The sequence below is a fragment of the Wyeomyia smithii genome, chromosome 3 (assembly GCF_029784165.1).
Source record: "Wyeomyia smithii strain HCP4-BCI-WySm-NY-G18 chromosome 3, ASM2978416v1, whole genome shotgun sequence".
Classification (NCBI taxonomy): domain Eukaryota; kingdom Metazoa; phylum Arthropoda; class Insecta; order Diptera; family Culicidae; genus Wyeomyia; species Wyeomyia smithii.
Genome location: NC_073696.1, coordinates 267,272,817 through 267,291,975, shown reverse-complemented (window position 1 = coordinate 267,291,975; position 19,159 = coordinate 267,272,817). Strand labels below are relative to the sequence as shown.

Below are 19,159 nucleotides of genomic sequence, written 5' to 3'. Positions count from 1 at the left end.
CGAGCATAATAATGAATGCTTTACTTAACGTGACCTTCTTGTTTGTGGTTCCCCTACAATTTGTAGGTATACTGTTTGCTCTGATTCTTCGGCGAAAATATCCATATTCAGCTAATGATAAAAAGTAGCTTGCGATAAATTTACTGATTATTTTTAAGCAACAATAGTTTTTCAGATTCAAGAGAAATGTTCGATGCCAGTTTCGTTATAGTACCTACATAGTTGTTTCACAATCGGGTAAAACACTTGGATCTGAGTTCTCCTTGCTTGTTTCAGGGTCAGGGTCAAATTGATTCATACTCTACTTCAAAACAAGAGAAGTAGATATTGGATTTTCAACTTTGTGGTCAGTGAAAAGCATTGGTGTCCATAATAGGATGAGCATCGACAGGATACTGCTGTTTATTGTTTCATTACTTCTCTAATTCAATTTGCAATATAATCTTGAGTTGATATGTCAATTGGTTTCAAAATAAAATTAAAAGGATTAGAAGGATTATGGGGCTTAAGATGGTTTCAGCGGATGTCACTGTCTTGTCATTCACAACTCGACCGAAGAAGGCATAGAAATCGATTGTACTACACTCTGTCACGTGGCTGATGGCCCTGACTGAGGACAACGGTGTTTTTATCCTAGCAACCCTATACCAAGCCATAACAACCTAACAGAAACATTGTTGTTAGTTCAATTTCTTATCGATGGCTGCTGTCTGACGGACAATGCTTCCTGTTGCGGGTAATATTCAAACAGCGAGGAAAAACTGCTTCTCCCAGAACTACCCTTTCCGGAAGGAACCCGATGAAGCTGATGAGTGCTATGAGCTGCCCCCCTCGGAGTACGATGATAATTACATCTACCGCCAGTGTGAGAAAAAACCAAGTGAGTATCGAAATATTTGGCCCAAATCAAACAGTCTTAAACCCCGTTACCTAATCATCAAGATCTACGGCGGGAATGGTTACGCGAGCAGTTCCGTAAGAAAGCGACCGAAACGATTATGAAACAGATGGAGGAACAGTACGCGACGTTACACCGCCAGGAAGTGGAACGGATGCCGCTAAGGAAGCGAGCCGATTACTATATGGAGCGCGCGGCGGATAACGAGGAACCGCAGTATAATCTCTACAAAGCAGATGACATGACGACCTACTGGAGCTACCAGGCACGCTCGAACGCGACCAGACGGAAGAACTCAAGCTTCACCAAACCAATCAGCGAGCAGCTGGATCAGCAGTTTGGATGATTCCCCTATATTGCAGATAGATAATAAATTTTGCTTTGTGAATGAACTATATTTTGATTTATTCTCTTTAACAAAAGAAATCCGTAAAATCATCGCATCAAAATAAACACTTTTAGCAGCATAATTTTTTTTTTAAATTTATAATTATTTAATCATACTTTGTGTTTAAATTGATGAAATTAAGAGGCATCGAAAGAATTAATTGTATCTCGAATTAAAATCGAAACGTTTCGTCACAGACAGACGTCCAAGCAAGAACAACATTGATCAAAATTCCCGTGTAAATTTTCAAAGTAAATTGCCTTATAAATCACTTGTACACTAGCGCCGCCTGGTGACCTTATCGCTACAATACATTTTTTTTTCGCTGGTGCACGAGGCTGGCGGTCAGCGATGCCAACCTTTTTTTATAAAAAGCTGGAAGAATTCAAAATAAAAAACTGGAGAAAACTGGATATATAAATATGAAGCTTTTACATACATTTATTTGATTTCGGTTCAAATGCTGCATCGTATTATTGCATGTAACCAAAAAGGCTGAAAGAAAATTGTTTACACATGGAGATTATAGTTACTGGCGTACATGAAATTGAGTAGATTTCGAATAAAATCTTATAACCGAGGCGCATGAATGCACAAAATACTGGAAAGACCATACATGTAATGGGAATGAGTTCAAAAAATGTGGTGATGTACAGAAAACTGGATAAAACTGGAACAATTTTCAAAAAACTGGAAATATTCAACCTTCAGCTGTTTCGCTGACGAGCTTCAAAAAAACTGGAGATATCCAGGAAAAACTGGAGGGTTGGCAACGCTGCTGGCGGTACTGGTAGCGCTATCTGGTTACGGATCGCTACTACAAAAAAAAAATTACACAAGTTTGGAACTCAGCTTGGACGTCTGTCTGCGGTTTCATCAAAGTTCAACACGTTTGCCCTTTTTTCGTCATGGCGAAAAGTAGGAGTCTCATTTTAAACGACGTCTTTCATACCATTTGTTTATTTGTACGCAAATCGTGGAAAAATCAAAAATAGATTTACATTGTCCAGGATTGGAAAATATGATTAGACGGATCTAAAAAATCTTAATAGTAAAGATATCTGTATATCTGTGAATGCACAATTGACGTATTTTTTTCTTTTTTCCTTCGTATACTCCATCCATAAATATCTATGCAACTGAGATGACCTAAGAAGAAGAACTGAAGACCAAAAATTCTTTCCGTTTTACGGGGCCAGTAGGACGAGTAATGGCAAATGAAATGTACGAGAAGCAGCGAAAATTTAAACACAACGAAATGGAAAAGGGGTAAGTACAATGTATAGGCGGACTCTTTGGGGGATAGAATCAAAATTATCCACATAACACGAGTGTTTTGATACCGGCTTAGAAAGTAATGAAACTGGCTTGACAACTCGGCCTATCTTCAGAAGGGAATTGTGATAACTATCTGTGATCGCGCGAAATTAATCCAAATAACGCTTCAATTTATCCTTTGATGCTTGCTTTAAAATTTGCTTTATTATCTAACTATTTTAAACCATGTCTGGCTTTGTTTGTAATGCGTCATCCTGAAAGGGCCGATATCTTAGGCCTTTTCGTCACTAGCCTGGGTGGCGCCAGATGTGGTAGATTGAGCATCGGCACTCGCGTGAGACGAGTTATCCTCCTGGCAGGACAACGATGGGAAAGTCTTGTACAGAGCTGCTCGATATTTCGGGTGGCTGATACCGTAAACAATTGGATTGTAGACGGCGTTGGCCTTGGCGAACAGTGATCCCCAGATGGTGGCCAGTGGGCTGAGCTTAGCAGTGCCAAGGACACCGGTGAAGTTGATGACCAGGTATGGAGTCCATGCCATGAACCACAGCGAGATGGTAACCAGAGCAACCTTGGCCAGTTTAATTTCAGCGCTGGTCTGCTGGGCCTCGGACGATCGCAGGGAAGCGACGTTCATCTTCTTTGCCTGTTCTCGCATCTGAGCCTCGTGGGCGGATACGGCCTTCAGGATGAAGTAGTACGAGTAGATGATGGTGAATAGAGGCAACCAGTAGCAGAAGACGGCATAGACCAGAATGTAAGAGCGGCTTAGCCAATCCCGGGTCAGGTAGTCAGTTCCGCAGGCGGTCATGTTACCTTCTGGGACATATCGGTTCCATCCGAACATTGGAGCCAAAGTCCAGACCAATGAGAACAGCCAGATTCCGAGGATTCTCAACAGAGCTCCGTTGTTGGTCATTGGCTTAGCCGACAGTCCTTTCACGATCACATTGTATCGGTCGAACGCAATCATAGTCATAGTCCAGATCGATGTGCAGCCGAAGAGAGATCCAAACATAGCGTACAGCTCACAGGCGAATGCGCTGAAGTACCAGGTCTCATGGTAGCAGTTCACAACCATCGGCGGTCCCATCGTAAACATCATGAAGAAATCCGAGAAGGCCAAATTGACCACCAGTAAATTGGACGGGGTGCGGAGTGCTTTGGTGTTGGTGAAGATGTACATCACGCAACCGTTTCCGAGCATCGAAACCATTCCCAGTACGAAGATGGCGAATCCGAGGATCGAGTGCCATAGCGGGTTCATCGGTGGGAACTGATTCCAGTGTGGGTGCACCAGATGCAGGATCTCTGGTGCTACTTTGTCGACAACGGTTAGGTTGCCACCACCCGACTGCCAGGCTTCAAAATGCGGCTCTACGAAAGCGGCCATTTTTGCTTTGAATTGCTTTAACGAAAACTTTGCAAGAAAATTTTCCCTAAAATTTACGGTAGTAGTCTCCTAATAGTAAGACTGAAGAAAATCGTTTTTTAAGACGAACTACTTCAGACCACTATTTCACAACTAAAAGGTTGCTGGTCAAACACCAAAATACAACTCAAAGAAAATTGGTGTATATTCAAAGTTTTATAGTAGCTGGTAATTTAATTTATTTTAGTCAATATATTACCTTGAATTTTTCGAAGCTCTGGCATTTGTTAAATATAGACCAGTTACATGAAGTAAAAATAATGTACTCAATTTCCTACCGCACAACTTCGCGGTTATCCTACATCGATTAACTGGCCATAAAACGGAGAACTTACGGTAAAATTCCTCAGCGCATTTCAATTTAAAGAAATGCATGTGCATGGTAAGAACAAACAATGTAAGCTTCTTTTCACGTTCAATTATGTTAGCGATAAGTTCAAGAAAATTTTCCAATCCAATTAGGGGGGCAGTATAAATTGCAAAGATTCCCCGGCACCCTTTCGAGTTGTGTTTTGGGGTTGACCTGCGACCACCTAGTACATACAAAGTGCACGTCTGGAGTAGTTCGTCTAACCAACGATTTTCTTCAGAACAATCAGTTGACAGTATCACCGAAAGAGAACAAGAAAAATGGCAGCTTTCGTAGAGCCACATTTCGAAGCCTGGCAGTCGGGTGGTGGTAACCTTACCGTTGTCGACAAAGTAGCACCGGAAATCCTGCATCTGGTGCACCCGCATTGGAATCAGTTCCCACCGATGAACCCGCTATGGCACTCGATCCTCGGATTTGCCATTTTCGTACTGGGAATGGTTTCCATGCTCGGAAACGGTTGCGTGATGTACATCTTCACCAACACCAAAGCACTCCGCACCCCGTCCAATTTACTGGTGGTCAATTTGGCCTTCTCGGATTTCTTCATGATGTTTACGATGGGACCGCCGATGGTTGTGAACTGCTACCATGAGACCTGGTACTTCAGCGCATTCGCCTGTGAGCTGTACGCTATGTTTGGATCACTATTCGGCTGCACATCGATCTGGACTATGACTATGATTGCGTTCGACCGATACAATGTCATCGTGAAAGGATTGTCGGCTAAGCCAATGACCAACAACGGAGCTCTATTGCGAATTCTCGGAATCTGGCTGTTCTCTCTGGTCTGGACTTTGGCTCCAATGTTCGGATGGAACCGATATGTCCCAGAAGGTAACATGACCGCCTGCGGAACTGACTACTTGACCCGAGATTGGCTCAGCCGCTCTTACATTCTGGTCTATGCCGTCTTCTGCTACTGGTTGCCTCTGTTCACCATCATCTACTCGTACTACTTCATCCTGAAGGCCGTATCCGCCCACGAGGCTCAGATGCGAGAACAGGCAAAGAAGATGAACGTCGCTTCCCTGCGATCGTCCGAGGCCCAGCAGACCAGCGCTGAAATCAAACTGGCCAAGGTTGCTCTGGTTACCATCTCGCTGTGGTTCATGGCATGGACACCATACCTGGTCATCAACTTCACCGGTGTCCTTGGAACTGCTAAGCTCAGCCCACTGGCCACCATCTGGGGATCACTGTTCGCCAAGGCCAACGCCGTCTACAATCCAATCGTTTACGGTATCAGCCACCCGAAATACCGAGCAGCTCTGTACAAGACCTTCCCATCGTTGTCCTGCCAGGATGATAACTCGTCTCACGCGAGTGCCGATGGTCAGTCAACCGTTTCTGGAGCTACAAACGCCTCAGAAGAGAAAGCTTAAGCCAAGTTAGAAGATAGATCACGATTGATGTTATTTATGTTGGATGATTATATTTTGTTTACCATGTTTAATATAAAACACCGTAGCAAGATTTATGCAATTGAAAAAGTTACGTTCTTATTCTGTTCGAAAGTTGTTAACTATCTCAGACTAACACAGCTCGTCTTCGATTTAGAAGTCTCGCAATTTTAAATTTGGTTCGCTCTTGCTTACACAGGTTTTTTTCGTGAGTGATAATGATGGCTTACAGGCCTTTCAGAAAAGCAACCCTTTTGAGAATCGTTTCATTCTGACTATTTCACGAAGTTTTTATTCTTAAGCATTGTTTTAAGTTCTAAGCCACTTAAAGTTGATTGAAGCAAGTGAAATAGTATCAATTTTTTGCCACCGAAATCTATCGTGGAACACACACAGTCTGAGGTTTACAGCTTGTGGAACGAAATCAAACGAATTAACACTTCGACTGCGACACTAGTCTGTGCATGCGTCAAAAAAGTAAGCCCACGTTAAAAAGATGATATCTTCAACCCTCTTTCCATTTTGCTAACTCGAATTTAATTACAGTTTGAAAACAAGTGATCTCTTTTGGATTGCATCTTTTTTACTTGGGCTTACTTTTTTCAGCGAAAAAAGTAATGAACAAAAAAGAGCACATTTTTTGGCTGAATAATTCAGGTAAATCTCGCTCATTTTTTTCGCTCATTTGATAAGCACATTTTTGAACAACTTTGTATGACAAACTTAAAGTCCTCAAGTAGTACTACAATTTTGTCGAAGAAAATATTGCCCGCACTCAAACACCGGAGCCGTGAGAGCAGATTTAAGAAAATTATCGCGATAGTTTGCCAAAATGTCCTCTCACAGCTCCGGTGTTTGAGTACGAGCAATACTTTTTTCGACAAAGTTGTAGTACTACTTGAGGACTTCAAGTTCGTCTAACAAAGTTGTTCCAAATATCTTAAAATAACAATATAGTTCACTCTCGAGTTTCCCATATATTCACGTGAAGACAGACAGGGAACACCCCCTCTTGTGGTGAAAAAGGTAACTAAACTCATTGCACAGTGGTACAATAAGGCAATTTGGGCGGACATAAGCTTTTCGTTGCGATTTTGGTTTGCGGTTTAAAGCCATAGTTTTTGTAAAAAGTTGTTTCTTATACATTGTCCTCTATTTATGTGCGAATGAAAATTAGGGTGGTCCTAAAATCAACGAAATAAAAACAAACTTACTTGTTTTTATTTGCCTCAATAATTGTAAACATTCTTTGGCAAACTTGTAGACCAACTAATTCTAAGTAACTTTGCAAAAAAACTTTTTTGAAGACATGAAATTTGGTTTCCAAAAACAGTCTTTTCGCTCTATAGTTCCAATTCAAATTTAAAAACAAAGTTTTCTTCGGTAACTTTAATCAAAAATACGCCAATTTTGACGAAAAAACATTGTCGATATATTGTACAGATGAAGAGTTTTCATTATTTCTATTTTAAAAATAGGTTTTTTTGATATATTGATGTTTCCGTTTAGGGCAAATCAAAATGATATTAAAAAAATTTTAATTTTATAATAATATTAAATAAATAGTAAAATAAATGTTATCCAATTTGTACTGTATCACTGTGCATTGTTGTTGAAATTCTATGAGCGTGTGACATTCTCACACACGAAACTGAATTCACTCAATTTTAGATTTAGTTGACTCAATTTCATACTTTCACAGAAAAAAATATGTTGCAGATTTCGTGCGTATATTGTTAGTATGTAAAGCTAACACCATTCCGGGAGTTAAATATTGATAATATAATAGATGTAGCTTATCGAGGCACGAAGAAGAAACATTCAAATAATCAGGCCAGGTTGCTATATGTGTAACTTCACTAGCTCAGATCCATCACGGGAAGCAACTATGAAATGTGTGGCCGTCAAGATCAAGCTCAATAATCAGGCCACGAAGTGTACAATTAAATGAATATTTCAATTACCTCGTGAAAAGATAAAAGAAGAAACCGCACAATGGTTGTCAATAGTCGTATAAGGTTGTTGTGCAACTTTTGGCTTAGATAACACTTGAATTTTCTATCAATTTAACCATTTAAGTATGGATTTAATGTTTAGTTTTCTTCGTTTTGAAAGTATTTTTTTGTTTTTCTATTCCTCCGAATTTTTTGCTCTCGAGTTCTAAGCTTCGTATTCATCACTTGCAGATTTGCTTTAACAAGCATATTTATGTATTTACTATCTGACCCGGCAAACTCGTCCCGCCTATTTTTGTATTTAATTTAATAATTTTCAAAATTATTAGTTTTATCGGAATGACAACACCCTCGACTTTTGACTTCAGTACATCACCTCTATTCCGAAAACGCTCATATTGGGTGGTATTCAGTTATTTTCGTTGTTTTCCAGAAACTGAAAGTGGTCATCTTCGAATTCAAGATGGTGTCAATGCTTGGCTTCTATACATTATTTCGATTACGGAAATATTCATATGCAGTAGTATTCGGCTGTTTCCCAGAAGTTGCCATCTTACAATTCGAAATGGTGTCTGAGGTCAATTTTTAGCTCCATTCATAATTTTGGTTAAAGAAACACTCATATTGGGTGGTATTTGGTCCCTTTAGGCTATTTTCCAGAAACCGGAAGTCACCACCCTGGATTTAAAAATGGCATTTGGAGACAATTCCTGGCCCCTGAGCGTCAATCTGGTTTAAGAAACACCATAAATAGGTGTCATTTAGTCATTTTCGGCTGTTTTACAGAAACCGGAAGTCACCATCTTAGAATTCAAAATGGTGTCTGTGGTCGATTCTAGCTCCTGTGTATCATTCTGGTATCGAAGCATCTCATATTGGGTGGAAATCGGCCGGTTGAAGAAATACCCATATTGGGTGGTATTTGGTCATTTTCGGCAGTTTCTCATTCACCGGAAGTCGTCATTTTACAATTCATAATGTTATCTGAGGTCGATTTGTAGCTTCAGAGCATCATAACAATCCCGTAAATACCCATAATGAGTGTTATTTGGTCTTTTGCCACTGTTGTTTAGAAACCGGAAGTCGCCATATTGGATTTCAAAATGGCATTTGGAGACAATTTCTGGCCTCTGAGCAACATTCTGGTTAAAAAAAACACTCATATTTGGTTGTTTTTGGGTCATTTTCGGTAGTTTTCCAGTCACCAAAAGTCGCCATTTTACTACTCAAAATGTTGTCTGAGGTCGATTTGTGGTTTCAGTGCATCATCACGATTTCGGAAATACTCATATTGGGTGGTATTTGGTGAGATATGAGATATGAGATATGATATGGTCTTTTGCCACTGTTTCTCAGAAACCGGATGTCGCCATCTTGGATTTCAAAATGGTATTCAGAGACAATTTCTGGCCTCTGAGCGTCATTCTAGTTAAAGAAACATCCATATTAGGTGGTATTTGGCTCATTTTCGGCAGTTTTCCAATCACCGGAAGTCGCCATTTTACAACTCAAAATATTGTCGAAGGTCGACAAACGTTCAAACCGTGGATGTCCACCCGTGGATTGCCTCATACATAGGCGAACTTTATTATTATAAAATATTCGGCCGAGTCCACTTCACAATAAAATGTGCATTTTTTTCAGTGTACCCATTAGCGTAATATTATTGTCAAAAGTTACTCTTTTCGCATGTCGTGTAGAACAAAATCAGAGGTGGCGCACCTAGCGGTCGAAAAGGTGACTAACGTTTCTGTCATTTTCAATTTGTCTTCATAATTTCACGTGAGTGAACTATATTGGTATTTAATATATTTGGTTGTTCAGAATTGTGCTCATTAAATGAGCTATCGGCTTGCGAAAAAAATGAACACTAGTGATAATTTTCAAACTTGTATACAGGCAGTATAGATACTGAATTGTAGCTAAACAAGCTCTTTAGCATTCGTATAACATTCCTTGAACACGATTACACCACCTCCCTGACACCGTAATCTCATTACCTATAGTTTGACAATACCCCCATTATGACGAACCCCTCGATGCCGAGCCCCAAAGGCAAATGGCCGCAAAGGAAAGACATCTGACGTGCTCTTTACTCCCGTTCAGTGTTGCCTTATCTATCGATGTCGCAGTATGAAGCACAGTAGTGTAGCATGCCATTTCATTCCCGCGTATACAAAAGCACAGGCTACGAACGTGTCAGGGAGGTGGATTGAACACGTTTTGTCTGAGTGACGGCTTTCTCTAATTGGGTTGTTTAGCTATATCAGTTTTTAATGTCATCTGAAAGATCTGCATTTTCTAAGTAAAACGTGATTTAAAAAAAAATTCTATCATTGTCCTTCGCTTTTTAAATCACAATTTAAAACTGCTCGAAATCTGCTCGAAATTGCTACAATGACAGTTCGCCCATATACCAACTGTCATTGTAGCGATTTAAAACGAATTTTTATTCTTCATTTAGAAATCGAAGGATAATGATATAAAGTTTTATAAAATCACGTTTTGCTCAGAAAATTACACTCTTTCAGATGATATATAAAAATCGGAAATCCGTTAATAGCTAAACAACCTAATTGGTCGATTTCATGCGACACACTGTTGAATTTTATTATGAGTGGAGGCATTCCATGGAAAATAAGTGAAAAAAAAAATTTTCAGCATGTCATACCTGATTTTGCTGTAACTTTGTTTGTTTCTGATAATAAGGTCATTTTATTATGTCCACTGTTCATGTTGACTCGCGACTGCTGTTTAAGAAGGGCCCACCCAAAATGGTGACTGATAGATAAAATCTTCTATATCAGAAAAACGGCTTGTTTGATTGGAAAAGTTATCTTTTTGCTTTACACTTTTTAAACATCTGTAAAGTTTTGCACAAATTTTAGCAAAACCTTTATCTGCTTCATGTATGCTGGTACGTAACACGTTTGCATAAATTTGTACGAAGAAAAATGGCGGCAAACTCTTTCATGAGAATGATAGCTGCCTTTGTGAAACTCGGCAACGAGTGAAATGTATGCCGAGATAACAGTAATGTTCTTGCTGACCTCAGCATGAACGGTGTTAATAATAAGCTTGGTAAAAAAAATTAGACGGGATTTGTCAAGCCTAGTTTTTTTGACGAAGTCTCGGCAAAATAATCTGACGATTTTTAGCAATCGTTTTTTTATGCTGAAATATCGGTGGAGCCCCAAGTTGCCGAGCGAACTCGAATTTTTTTAGCCGAGCTCGAGATTCAGTTTTAAGTGTGTATATTTTCAAAAGCTCGTTTTTGAACCGTTTTGAAGTATCTCATAAACTTTTATACACCGGATGAAAAATTGAAAGATTTGGATTCAGGAGACAGTAAGTGCCAAGAAGCGTTTATTTAACAAATTTGTTGTGTGTTCAATTGATGTTGTCTAATAGCTATTTATAACGTGAATAGCGCTTAACCAGCCAACAAATAAATACTGGAGCGAGGTTTTTAACAAGTTTCAAACCTACATTAATTTATTGTTCAGCTGATAAATAAATCAACCTTTTCATCGTGGTAATCCATTTCACCTGTAAGCAGACTTTATTGAGCTATTTTAAAATTATTGACTGCTTTATTCAGCCCATCTGTTGGGTCGTTCTTTTAGTATAAATTATGGTCCAAGCCCGATAGTTTGTCTATTAATAAAAATGTGTACCAGAACGAATGTTTGATGAAAATTTTGATGCCATTTTTTGAAAAACCCTTTATCGATAGAACGTATGTGCTTTGGCCAGATAAAGCATCACCGCATTACGCTAAAAAACATAAACTTTTCTTAACAACCACTCGACTTCATTTGTACCTTTTTTGAGGTATTTAAAGAAATTCGAAAATAATATTCTTGACCTCTAATTAACGATATTCCTTCTGCATATGAAGTGAAATGTACTCTTGTATTGTATACTTTCAGTTTACCGTGTACATGTAGAGTAACCAGAAAGCCGCTCGAAGAAACCGTCAAATGAACCTGGCGCGAACTTTATTTTGTTTTTTCCCCTTTAAATTCGTGAATATATTTACTTTCATTGCTAAATCGTTACAAAATGGACCAGGACGATAGTCAACTAGAGGCCCTGGAGGATGACGTAGAGGAGGATGAGGAAGAAATTCAAATGACTTCCAAGCAGGTTAATTGTTGGGTTCGCCTAATAGAACCCACTAATGGCAGGTTTGTTTTTGTATTCTACAGGTGTTGGACGCCTTGCAACGAGCTTGGTTGAATGAAAAATTTGCTGCACAAATTCTACCGTACGAGGAAGCGATTGTCGATATGGTCATGAGCCAACTAGTTTACATGGAGGAGAATCTGGCTAGCACAAACAAAAATGAGATGCTGTACATTACGCACCGTATGGAGGTGGAACGTATCCGGTACGTTCTGGCCAGTTATCATCGCTGTCGGCTGCAGAAAATCGAAGAGTACGCTTACCACATACTCCAGGAAGAGTCGAAGCGTCCACCGAACGCCAAAAGACTTTCCGCGGGAGAGCAACGGTTCGCAGCGGATTTTTACGAAAGTGTGGAGAATCATTTCAATCAGCTCGCGGTTAGACATATGCCCCAGAACCATCAGCACGATGAGCATGTGCGGAAAGTGGTCCCTAATGTAGACTGTCACGTGTTCATTCGAGCAAAAGAAAATGTAGCTGATTTTGCCATTAGCGCGGATCACGAAACGATAAACATTGCGGCTGGGTCGATTCATATGTTTAAATATCGAGATGTGGAGCCATTGCTTCTGGAGGGGTTAATTGAATTACTTTAGGGTTGTATATCTAATTTATAGTGTAGTTAGATCGTTTCTGTCGTTCTACTTTCAAGTTGAAAATGTTTGCCAGGTTTGTTCCTATGGTAACGGAATGTTTAGTTCGTAACGGTAATGTATTTGTAAATCTTTTTTCGGATAAACGTAAATATAAACAAATTTTATTTGTAAGAGAAAAAACTGGTTCATGGTAGTTTCATGGTACTCTTGAGCTGCAGTTGATGGCTCATAAATGGAACCATAATTTTCCGAAAATCGCACGTGATGCTGGATTTATTATTCGTGAGATCTCAGCGGTTCATTGTATAGACTGGAGGTTAATTGGTAGGTTTGGTTCGAAACTTCTGTTTTTGATTACGCAATTGTTATCAGCGGACTATTTTTAGCGTCTATCGATCCGTACTCAATAGTGGGTGAGAGAGATTATGAAAAACTAGACGAATTTATTCCGCACATTTCCGAGGTTCCGATCGGAACACTGCTGCAGAACAGAATATTAGATCCGGCGATCGGAAAGTACTTTATACTGGCGCAATTTAGTATACAGTACTTGGTATTCTGCAAACAGTTTTTAGACGAAACTATCGTGGAGCTTCGCAATACCACGCAGGATATGCAAAAAGAAAACGCCAGGCTGGAGAAAAATTGTCGGAAAAAGAACGAGGAAATTGTTGCGTTACACCGTAAACTACAGAAAGCAGTAAACCATCAAGTTGTTTATCCGTGTTCGAAGTGTACCAAAAACTTTATTAGTTTTGAACTCCTGAACGCGCATATGGCTCGAAAGCATGTTGAACTATCTTTGCCTCATAATGAGGCGAACTCGGCAAACCTACGGAAGCTCTCGGAAACGGATTCAAACTTGATTAACACCATTAAACTAGAACTAGAAGTGAAGCAACTCAAGGAAAGATTGAACATTGCCGAGAGAGGCCTGTTAGATCAGAGAAATTGTGAACATCAATGTCACGGTTGTTCTGCATTACCAAGAAAAAAAGACGAAGCTCAACATCAGAAAGCAGAAGCTGTCCCAGAGTACCATACAGTTGCCATCCAGACTAATTTGGACGATAGAAAAGACGTTAACGAGAAGGAGGTTCAGACAGGCAGACCCAAGTCGCCACGCAGGTTTGTTCATTCAAATAACGATGATTTGTCCTAGTAATATTCTATTCTACCATTTTCATAGTCCACCATCATCATCTCGAAATTCCCCATTACCAGAGAGATCGCGTCCGCTGGACGTTATTTCGAAAGCTGATTTAGAAACAATCCTACGTGAACAAAGGGAGCAATTCGAGTGTTGGAAAACAGCGGAAAGACAGAAGTTGGCGCACGAAATCGATCAAATGCGTCAAAGTATGACAGAGGCGATTCGTGAACTGGAACGAGATAAGCCAGATAGATTGGCAGTGCCTATGGCGATAACCGAGCAGCAACGGAGGGCAAGTTTCAACGATGAAGTCACTGTGTGGAAGGATCGCTATCATGAGATGGAAAAGATGTATCGAGACAGCCAACGACAGGTAAGCGAGACTGTTCAAAATATCGAATCGGCTTATGCGAGAAGATTCAAGCAGTTCGAAGAAATGATGCAAAAGCATGAAGCAGCTGTGAAATTGACCAAAGATGAAATGCTTCCAAAAATTATGGTAGTAGAAGATAAAGCTCAAGCAACTGTCGAAGATGAGCGGCTAACGCCACCTTTGGAGCCGTCTGTGTTGGTTGTTGAAGCACATGAAGACAAGGAAGAATCGGATGTTGACGAAGTCAGAGAACTGGGATCATTATCAGATGAAACTAAAGATTCAGAAAGTGACGAGGAACTTAAATTGTTGGAAGAGGCTAAAGCAAAATATTTGACTAAAGAGAAGGAGAAGTTGATTGTGCAACAAAAAGAATCACCAAAGCAACAAGAAAAAGCACTAATTTCTCCAAAGAAACAAATAATAAACACCTTTAAAAGCCGTTTGAAAGGTTTAGGTATCGATTCTAGAACGAAGTTGTTGCCCACTGAAGATCTGCGTTCTGCGGCTATCATTCTGGCTGAACGACGAGATGCAAACAAAAAGAAAAATCGAAGTTTCTTTATTACCAGAAACCAGCTTTCAACTAAGGTTGATCAAATCGCAAAAAGTAAAATAATTGGTCCACAGCAAAAGCATGACGATGTGCCAGTTATTAAAAAACGAGAAACACCACATCCAACAACTCAGGCAATAACGAAAACGCGATCTCCGTTGTCAAAAACTGGTCGAAAATCGTCTGTCGATATTTTGCCTTCCAAAATAAAGATTCCCGCCAATGATTTTCTCGCACCTCCCGCACCCAATACAAATCTTTTCAAGGCTAAATTTATTCCAGTTACAACTTCGTCTGCGCCTTCTATCGATCAACCGCAAGTTCAACTAACCAGCGATGATTTGATAACCGTCCAGGCAGAAATCAACCAAATACCATCACCAGCTCTGCGTGAGACTAACTCTCCCAAACCTACAGCGAGATCTTCTGTGCCCAGGCCATCAGCCTCGGAATATGATCAGCACCTACAGCGTCTGCTAGAAACACCAATTAAACGGGTCACCAACCCACCACCAGATCACAAACAGGCAGCACAGCTGGAAGGGTCGGATTTGAGCGATTTCCTAGAAACAAGCCCGCAACTACCAAAGCCAATACCTAAGAAAAGAGTAATATTCAATTTGGAAGGTAGAGAACAGGGACTGCCATCTCCGGTAGCAGGTCCAGCAATGTCATCTACGGTCATTAAAGTGTCCAGAGCAGAAGAAGAGTCCGACTGGAATATCAGCAGTTTTGAGGACGAAAAATAGATACAATATTTTGTAGCTTTTTCACAAATAATAAAACAATAATCTTATAATAGCGTCAATTTACCCTCTAAACATTCGATTTTCTGAAACCGCCATGTGAATTCATGAAAGACAAAAAAAGGTTTATTGCTAGCATTTCCAGTGTGTTGAGTTTTATCTTCGCCTTCGATTGCGTACCTGAGTCCAACCGGGTTCCATTTCCTCCTCAAGAAAGCCACTTGTAGAGCCCTGGGTACTTGGCGTCAGACTTTCACCACCAGAAGACCTTGCACTCGAAACTGGCTCTATCTCCATATCCTGATCCAGATCGTTATCATCGTCCTCGTCACTTTCACTGCTGTCGTCCATCGGTTGCATTTTTATCCGATTATCGGACCTAATCCAAATCTCACAGGACCCTAGTCGAGAAAGTTCTGCATTCACGTGTTCCGTTTTTCCTTCTTTCAGAAGGTTTAGATGTTTTATAAGTATGTCGCTGATTTCTGAAAGGATAAACTAAACACATTACATTGCAACATAGAATAAAACAAGACATATATACCATCGATCGATTCATCTTCGCAGATTGTCTGGAATTCTTGATCCATGATTTCTTCTAGGATATCGCGCAAATCACAGGAGTCGACCTTTTTGTTTTCTGTGCAGTAACAGGTGATATAATCTATGATTTCTATAGCGGTCTACAGACAGAATTATAGATTTCAGAATTATTGTTCAATGTTTCCTAAACTAAGCTCACATTTACTCCTAATGCTCCGCCCATGCCATGCTCGACCGCTAATCGAAGAGCCGTCCACCGGTTTAGGATGTTTTCAACCACTTCTTTAAACTGAGCTTGCAACTGTACGAGCGAGGGTGTAATGATCGGACTAGCCATTCTATACACTTTTTTATTATTTGTAGCTCTAGTGAGCTAAATAAAATTCGGCAGATAGACTTTATTCCATAATAAATTATAAACAAAACGTAACCAAACTCTGCCCAAAAGTTTCACGTTGATTGCTGTCAAAAGCCGAGTTTAGGGAAAAAGCTAGATGAAGGGCCAAGTATGATGACAGTTCTACAAGGTATGCTATTCACGTCGATGCATTAGTATTAGTGATCGTTATGAACTTTTTCCAATTTTGTATGAAATTTGAAATAATTTTGCATTTTAAACTAAACTTATAAAACATACTTTCCTGAAAAGTTATAGAAATGATGTTGAAACATGTTTTATTTGTGGGGAATACATAAACATGCTGTGGTTTAGGTAAAATATTCTATTTTTCATCAATTTGCCGGTAACCTTTTTGCACTTTGTTTTTTTATTGTAGTCCAATAGCGCTTCTAAATAGAGTCGCTTATGTTTCATACAGTAACAAAAGTCATGAGCTATGACAATGACTAAGATTATGCTCCAACTATTAGAAATATAGCATTTTCTTATATTTTATTTCGACATATTGTCGCAATTTTTCACAATAAATCTAAATTAATATCAATTTCTAGTGTGTTTCAACTGGAGATTCACTCTCCAATTAAAAAAATCAAATATAAAACAACATAAAACGAGAAATTTCCGAAAATGTTCCGAATTCCATACAAAAAACGAAAATTTTCATAACGAGATTTGTTTGTGTGCGTGGATAGATAAAAATGTGGCATACCTTGTAGAACTGTCATCATACTTGGAGATGAAGGGTTAGAAAAGCTTCGATTCACTCTTCGAAATATCGAAAATAATGACAGCGCAGTAACGAAGAGGTGAATCCATAAAAGACGGCTATTTCTACTAGCTGATGAAAGCAAACTTTTATTATTCATAACCCCTATTTAGAGTTCCAAGCAGTGTTATGAAAATGACAGCAAATTTTTAACTGATCCGGCTCTCATTGTATTGCACAGCTCTCTCTTTTCCCCACACGTTCGGTAAACAGTCCGACAGCAACTGACGACAGCACACATGCAACTCCATACACTAAAATAATCTCACATGTTCAGATTATATGGGAGTGTTATAAATTTGCACTATTAGAACTTCCAATCGAAAATGTGTCATGCATTCTTCATAGGATCGTCTGATAGACTCACATCATCACCAAGCTTTTAAAATAGATAAGCAAATCGTTTAAAAACTAAAGAACATATAACCGATAAGACTCATTGGAAATGCCATAATTTATATTTTGACATACAATAACAATTTCATTGGAAAATCTCATGCATTCCATGTTATTATTCTATAGCAATAACTTCACTAAAGGGACTGTTTCTTTCATATGATATGTACATGAAAACAACTTGAAGTGTTTGTTTATGAAAAATACAAGAATTTTTTTAAAAATAATATTTCTTTTAAGAAATTGGTTACCCGTATATCTCTTATCGGAATAAAGCAATCCTAGCAAAAGCAAAAATGAACTACGTCGATCGGTGGCGGTCACAACTTTCGAGAGATTTCACTACCGACTTCCTGACAAATGATGATTAAAAGAAAATTACCGCTTCAATGTTGGCCACTTGATCCGAGTTCCAATGGTCTGTTTGTTGTTTGCCTGATGATACGATTTGATAAGTGACAATTTCTTCGGTGTGATCTATAGTTGTGAAAATCTACAGGTAAGTTCAAACTCAAATGAAGTAGAGAAAAATAACTTACCTATTGGAGATTAGGAGATATCCTTCCAATCGCACAATAAGACGTCGTCGTGGTGTAGCCATTTTGAATCTGGATGATTCGATACCAAATCCAAACGTCAGAACAAAAGTTCACAGGTAAACTGAGTCCAAAGTCACGGCAACGTGTGTTTTTTATTGGATTTATCAATAAGATTTATATGTTGGTTGCGATACATGACGGTTTTATATATCTACTTTATGAAGTTTATTCCGCAATATTGCCTGTAAATTTAACTTTTTACCACACATGTTGGACGTAGATGAATGTCAAATAAAATGCATGTGAAAATCCGATAATTAATATTTCATTATGCGACTCGTTAAAATTATTGTATCACACTTATTTTACAAATGGATTTCTAATGGAATCAATTATAATTAAGAGATCTTCTGGTACGATAAATTCATTGGACAAATTTAATAAAGAATATATGTCGACTTGTTTCACGGGCTGTTAGTTTTCATCTCCTTATGTCTGTTGGTTATTCCAAGCTGTCGTAAATGACAGCCTATAATCTTCCGACATCCTTCAGCACGAATCCGAACGAAATGTCAGGTGATTATGATACACGACAGTAAGGCAGACCGATGTCATGGCAACAGTTTCCTGAAGCCGCCGCCGATGATGATGGCGCTACTATTGGAAATATGGTCATAAGCTCCGTTCATTGTGCCGCATGTGTTACTGTGCGGATTTTTTGCGTGCTTCTAACTACATTGAATGTAGGGCTATCCGGAACGTGTTGAAACATGTTTGAACGTGAATATTTATATCCTGCACAAGATCCATAAAACGTTCAAGACAAAACAATTGTTTTTCGCTTTCTGCATTTCTTCACACTATTTGCAATCGGCTGCTTCGCAAGCACTGACAGCCTTTTGACGTATAATCGAGCCAGAGAGCCAAAGGAAAACGGCTTCAAGCGAAATGTATGGGGATGACGTATCGTGACAGGGATGTGCAGTAAGGCCGATAAAAGAATGAAAGAGAGATGATGCGAAGCACGTTTTTTCTTACGTGGGGAATAATATTCACAATGGAAACGGTTTGCTTTGTATTCAATATGCCACCGGCCTGTGAAAAAGGAGGATCGAAAAAATGCGAGTCGATGACAGCCGCAGCCGATCAGCAGACTGTCACACTGAGCAAACT

General features: G+C 39.3%; 6 protein-coding genes across 6 annotated transcripts; 4 read left to right on the top strand and 2 right to left on the bottom strand.

Annotated features, from left to right (window-relative positions):
- Window positions 1-379: 379 nt before the first annotated feature.
- Window positions 380-2,140, top strand: LOC129733098 (uncharacterized). Its single transcript, XM_055694667.1, has 2 exons — window positions 380-880; window positions 943-2,140. Exons 1-2 carry the CDS (start codon window positions 721-723, stop codon window positions 1,242-1,244), a joined length of 462 nt encoding a protein of 153 aa, XP_055550642.1. The 5' UTR covers window positions 380-720; the 3' UTR covers window positions 1,245-2,140.
- Window positions 2,141-2,734: 594 nt separating this feature from the next.
- LOC129733093 (opsin-1-like) lies at window positions 2,735-4,141 on the bottom strand. Its single transcript, XM_055694663.1, has one exon. The coding sequence runs from the start codon at window positions 3,958-3,960 to the stop codon at window positions 2,836-2,838; it is 1,125 nt and encodes a 374-aa protein (XP_055550638.1). The 5' UTR covers window positions 3,961-4,141; the 3' UTR covers window positions 2,735-2,835.
- A 351-nt stretch (window positions 4,142-4,492) lies between these two features.
- On the top strand, window positions 4,493-5,862 carry LOC129733092 (opsin-1-like). Its single transcript, XM_055694662.1, has one exon. It carries the CDS (start codon window positions 4,630-4,632, stop codon window positions 5,752-5,754), a length of 1,125 nt encoding a protein of 374 aa, XP_055550637.1. The 5' UTR covers window positions 4,493-4,629; the 3' UTR covers window positions 5,755-5,862.
- Window positions 5,863-11,736: 5,874 nt separating this feature from the next.
- On the top strand, window positions 11,737-12,778 carry LOC129733095 (DNA replication complex GINS protein SLD5). The gene is made up of 2 exons (XM_055694665.1): window positions 11,737-11,876; window positions 11,939-12,778. The coding sequence occupies exons 1-2, from the start codon at window positions 11,793-11,795 to the stop codon at window positions 12,512-12,514; spliced, it is 660 nt and encodes a 219-aa protein (XP_055550640.1). The 5' UTR covers window positions 11,737-11,792; the 3' UTR covers window positions 12,515-12,778.
- On the top strand, window positions 12,710-15,422 carry LOC129733089 (cilium assembly protein DZIP1L). The gene is made up of 3 exons (XM_055694658.1): window positions 12,710-12,838; window positions 12,901-13,642; window positions 13,704-15,422. Exons 1-3 carry the CDS (start codon window positions 12,736-12,738, stop codon window positions 15,343-15,345), a joined length of 2,487 nt encoding a protein of 828 aa, XP_055550633.1. The 5' UTR covers window positions 12,710-12,735; the 3' UTR covers window positions 15,346-15,422.
- On the bottom strand, window positions 15,390-16,372 carry LOC129733096 (uncharacterized). Its single transcript, XM_055694666.1, has 3 exons — window positions 16,085-16,372; window positions 15,887-16,025; window positions 15,390-15,827 (listed from the first exon to the last, which is right to left on the bottom strand). The coding sequence occupies exons 1-3, from the start codon at window positions 16,220-16,222 to the stop codon at window positions 15,499-15,501; spliced, it is 606 nt and encodes a 201-aa protein (XP_055550641.1). The 5' UTR covers window positions 16,223-16,372; the 3' UTR covers window positions 15,390-15,498.
- Between the last annotated feature and the right edge of the window lie 2,787 nt (window positions 16,373-19,159).